Source organism: Panthera leo, chromosome B3 (genome assembly GCF_018350215.1).
Source record: "Panthera leo isolate Ple1 chromosome B3, P.leo_Ple1_pat1.1, whole genome shotgun sequence".
Taxonomy (NCBI): Eukaryota; Metazoa; Chordata; class Mammalia; order Carnivora; family Felidae; genus Panthera; species Panthera leo.
In genome coordinates, this window is record NC_056684.1 from 118,485,196 (window position 1) to 118,490,120 (window position 4,925).

At 40.6% G+C, this 4,925-nt stretch overlaps 1 protein-coding gene across 3 annotated transcripts in view; it reads left to right on the forward strand.

Moving 5' to 3' along the window:
- ZNF410 (zinc finger protein 410) overlaps window positions 1-4,520 on the forward strand; it is a 49,637-nt gene extending 45,117 nt beyond the window's left edge. For all 3 annotated transcript variants that reach the window (XM_042943737.1, XM_042943738.1, XM_042943740.1), the window contains one exon: window positions 3,727-4,520. In XM_042943737.1, the coding sequence (XP_042799671.1) occupies window positions 3,727-3,765 (39 nt within the window). In that variant the 3' untranslated portion in view covers window positions 3,766-4,520. The remainder of the gene's footprint in view (window positions 1-3,726) is intronic.
- Window positions 4,521-4,925: the final 405 nt, after the last annotated feature.

A 4,925-nucleotide genomic window follows, 5' to 3' on the forward strand; every position in this document is an offset into this window, starting at 1 on the left:
GGTTGGTTGGTTTGAATTAGGATTCCGACAAGCCCCATTCATTGCATTTGGTTAATAATTCTCTTAGTTCTCTTTATCTCTAATAGTCTCCCCCTCTTCCCCCCTGTCTTTTTTTTCCAGAATGGCTATTTAAGGAATTGGGTTATTTGTCCTATACAATTTCCTACATTCTGGTTTTGGCTGATTGACTCCTTTTGCTGTTTAATATATTTCTCTATCCAGAGATTTTCTAAAAGCTGGTAGTTAGGAGCTTAGATTCATGTTTTTTTCCTTGGCAAGAATATTTTATAGGTGGTACTCTTGCTTTCTGTTACAGCTCACAGGAGACATATGGTATTCAGTTGTCCTCTTACTAAGCTTAATGATTGACCAATGGGTTACATAAAAATTTTGGTAAACATTACTGATCATGGCCTAGATCAGTTTTTTTTTTTTTTTTTTTTTAAGGCTTGCAAAATGGTGATATCCTAATTCCCTTTTTCTTTCTGCCTTTATGAACTGTGATCCTTCTGTGAGAGAAAAGCTTTCATCAACTACTGGATCGCTCTGCAATAGTTCAGAAAAATTATTTCTTTTTTACCTACTAGAAATTGTCATTCTGACAAGCCAGTCCCCAACACTCAGCCTTTTCCTTTTTTATATTTGAAACCTTGGAGCTTTTCTCTCCTGTATTGCTAAATACCTTTTTCAATGAATCATTCCAAGTTTCCTCAAATAAATACCAGATGTATAAAAACTTAGTTAAGGGGAGCCTGGGTGACTCAATTGGTTGAGCATCTGACTCTTGATTTCGGCTCAGGTCACGATCCCAGGGTTGTGGGATCAAGGCCCATATTGGGCTCACGTTGCGCTCAAGTTGGGCTCCACGCTGAGTGTGGAGCCTGTTTAAGATTCTCTCTCTCTTCCCCAGTCCCCTCTCCCCCACTCAGGCACTCTCTCGCTCGCTCTTTCTGAAATAACAAAACAACAACAAAAAAATGAACAGAAAACCTTAGTCAACAGGGTGCTATATACCTAATATGTGCAAGGCCCTCTGCTGGGTACTAGTTATACAATAGTAAACAAAGTACAATCTTTGCCTTTTATAACTGTGCAAATGGTGCCCCTGGAGTTGTGCTGTACAGAGAGCATGGGAAGGGTGACAGATCAATAAACTGGCAATTTTTATATGGTGTAGTAAGTGCTAGCCTTGGGGAAGTCAGGGAATGAATTCTAGAGTTTGAGACCTGAGGAATGAATAGCAGTTATCTTGATGGATAAGTGGGAGGGATTGGAAGAAGATAACAGGCATAATAGCAAGCAGTGTGTACAAGGGTAGAAGGTGAGAGGGAACAGGGCACACAACTATGGAATCAAAAGGGTTGAGTAGGATGGGATGTGGAATGGAGAGATGGGCTGGAATGAAAAGTGAAAGCAGGAAAGTTATGCTAGTTTCTCTCTTGAAGGGCCTTAAAGGACATGATTTTATCCCAGGGGCAATGGGGGGCCACTGCATGGTTTTAAGGCAGGTATGACATGGTCAGATTTGTGTATGCAAAAAGTCCAGCAATAGCACATTTTTCCCCCTTGGGCCTAGGCACATGGGTCTTGGAATTGGCTTCATTGTGTCCTTGTCTAGGTGATGCTCACTCATGGTCTCAGGCAGACCCAGTAACACAGATCACCTATAAAAAAAACAAAAAACTTGGCCTTCCCTCCAGGAGGACACTGAGGGTCTATAGGCCCTAAATACCCAGTTTCATGGTGGAAACCCCAAACTCTTAATGGGAAAATATTAACACAAAGGGGAAAGTGCTGCCCTTAGTGAGGCTGAAAGTCCTAGATTATCACTTTTCCCTCACGGGTCCTCGGGTCCTGTGTATTTACAAACACACCCTCTGTCTGAGCCTCACTTCTTTTGTTTCCTTCACTGTTACCTCTATTATTTCTCCTCTTACCACAGGCATTTCCACTGCTCTTCCTCTCCTTTTCCTTATCGAGACAGGCTTATCACGTCATCTGATACCTTCATTTTTAAAAGCTACAAGGCCCTCAAGCCTCCAGGTTTAGTTCTCTTCCTCATCCAAGGTCCTGGTACTAACTGACCTTCCTCCAGTGAGTGAGGAATGTTGAGTCCTTAGAGATTCTCAGATAAAAGGCTATTTGCAGTCCTTAAAACAATGCTTATTTCAAATTTTTGGAGATAATCACACGTTGTAGATCAGCCCTGTAAGAATCTACTTGTGCACTTCTACTTGGACCCCTGTAAATAGGCTCTAAAAGTAAAAAGAATAACAAGTAAAAAGTAACAAGAATATCAGAATAACCAAAGCAATTATCAGAAATTATCATGGGAGGGGTGCCTGGCTGGCTCAGTTGGTAGAGCATGTCACTCTTGATGTTGGGGTGGTGAGTTCAAGCCCCGTGTTGGGCATGGAGATTACTTAAAAATAAATAAATACACGACTCCTACTTAAAAAAAAAAACAAAAAAACACAACTCTTCTTAAAAAATAAAAGAAATTATGGGAAATATATCAAAACCACATCTTATTCATACGGTTCAGATTGAACAATTTTTATTTGCCCTCAGTGTTACCCAGCCTTCTGCAAATCAGACAGAGGACTTATTGTGCAGGCCCAATTGGGACCCCAGGGCTTTGGGAACTCTACTGACTAAAAGGCATCCCAAGTGGGGTTCTATAGCCACACTGAGCTCATATTCTCGAACACAGGAACCAGTATAAATGATTGCCACCCAGCCTTCAATAAATCAGAATGTCTTCCAAAAAAGAAAAAAACAAATTACAAATTCTTTAAGATTTCTCATCAAGTGCCATTGCTAATTTGAGTGCCAATATCTGGATCTTGACCTGGATTTAAAAGACACCATTCTTACATCCTAACAACACAGCATCAAATGAAATCTGTGGTTTAAGTTTTTACATTTTTCTTTAAATTTTGTTTAAATTTCTTTAAATTCCATATTATTAAATTCTACCGTATAAATTACCTTTACCCAAATTGAGATCACCAAGTAAATCTATCCCCAGCTCAAGAATTTATCTGGTTATATTTTTACTAAGCCATTTTTATTCTGAATTTCACTGTGTTATTCCCATCTCATTTTCATAATAAAATGGAACTCAGTTTCATCAATTGTTGTACAGAACAACACTTTCAACAGAAAGCCTTGAGTGTAGGGTAGAAAGTCTGTTTTGCCTGCCACCCTCTTGGAGTCTCAGGCTTTCTCCCTTCATCATAGGGAAGGCATTCTTTTGGACCCTGGGAATCCCTGGATTCCTTACGAGTGGGAACTCGTATAGAACTCACTGGGGTAGCCTCCCATTCCTCTTCTGCTTGAGCTTTCAGCCTGTACTTGGACTAACGCTGCCTGGCAGGAGATTTGGGATTCCACCATTTCTGATATATCTGTTAAGTTCGGCATGCCTCCATCACTGACTAGTGAGTACATGACTACACAAACAATAGTTTGGCTTAGGGACTCGGGATACCTTATTGTCATAGTGAAAATGCCAGCATCACGAAGAGGCCAAAATGCTGTCCCAAGGCCAGGATACGAAAGAGATCTATCAGTCTACGTATGTCTCTTGCTTTGGAACTAGATACCCCTGACTTACCCCTGTAGTGCATTCCCCACTCCCACTTAAACCTTTTCCTTAGTATGAATTATTTTTCCTATTATTCAGTGGTAGCCTATTCCAGATTTGGTTTTAATCTTTTACAGTTACTAAACCAAGGAGATTTAACTGAAAGACGGCCATGAGCATGGGTGTCAACTCCTGGAAGAGCAGCCCTGTCTGATCCCAGAGTGCACACAGTGGGAACAGGATGCTTATGGCTCACGATCTGCCAGAACCAAAATGAATCTGTGAAAGACAGGACCCCGCTTTGGCCTCTGTTCATCTTTCCTGACATAGAAGATGAATGTAGGAGAGCTTCTCTTCAAACTACATCTGATCCAGACAAGGAAGAAAGCAGTGAATGTGGGCTGGGTAACTGTACCTACCTCTCTTCCCACTATAAAATTTTGGGATGGACTTCTCCCAAAAGTGAATTTGATTTTGTGTTGGCTGAAATTTCTTCAGTATGACTGTTGAGAAGGGGTTTTCCTTTGAAGAATTTTCATCCCAGACTCAGCTGTCTTTTCACATGGATAAACTAAGCCCTGCCACCAACCATAAAACTTCACCAAGAAGCTGAGCTTTCAAGATGCCTTGTTGCTTTGGAGAAGGGAGTGATGTCATTTCTGTTGTGGCATACTCCCTTTAGCAACCTGAGTAAGAGACTCTCTGCCACTGGGCTGCAAAAAAATAAATTACTTGAATCCCTACTTGGCCCAGGCTGAGGTACTATCTTGTCACATCCACCTCTACTTGGCCACTTTGCTCTCTTTGTTTATGGAATATACGATAGCATGTTAAAAGGGTTTTTTGTTTTTTTGGTTTTTTTTAAAGTTAACTATCACATGATTCAGAGCTTCAGTTGTTTTCCCTTTAAATAAACAAGACAGCCCAGTAAGTTCTTTGGCTCCTTGTTTTGGACAAAATTTGTTTTCTCAGAGAGGAGATTAAGAAAATAGCTCCATCTTTCCCTTTAAGACAGGGCACCGATTTGCCCTTTGGATTCCATACAGGTAAAACTGAGCCCAGGAGTCTTGGGGAAAATGACATAAGCCTCTTCATCTCTAACTAGCAAACCTAGATAGTAGTTATTGTAGTATCACTCCGTCTTCACCAGAAAGGACCATGTCTGAGTCTGGAAAAATGGCAATAATATACTTTTGAATTTTCCAGAAAGTTAAAACAGATATTGGGGGCTTCTGGTAAGAATAGGCACTATTGCTGTCATCCACAGCTACTGATAAATTATCACTGGTGAGAAGAAAAGTATTTCAAAGACCGCTTACTAGTAGAAAATCATGGC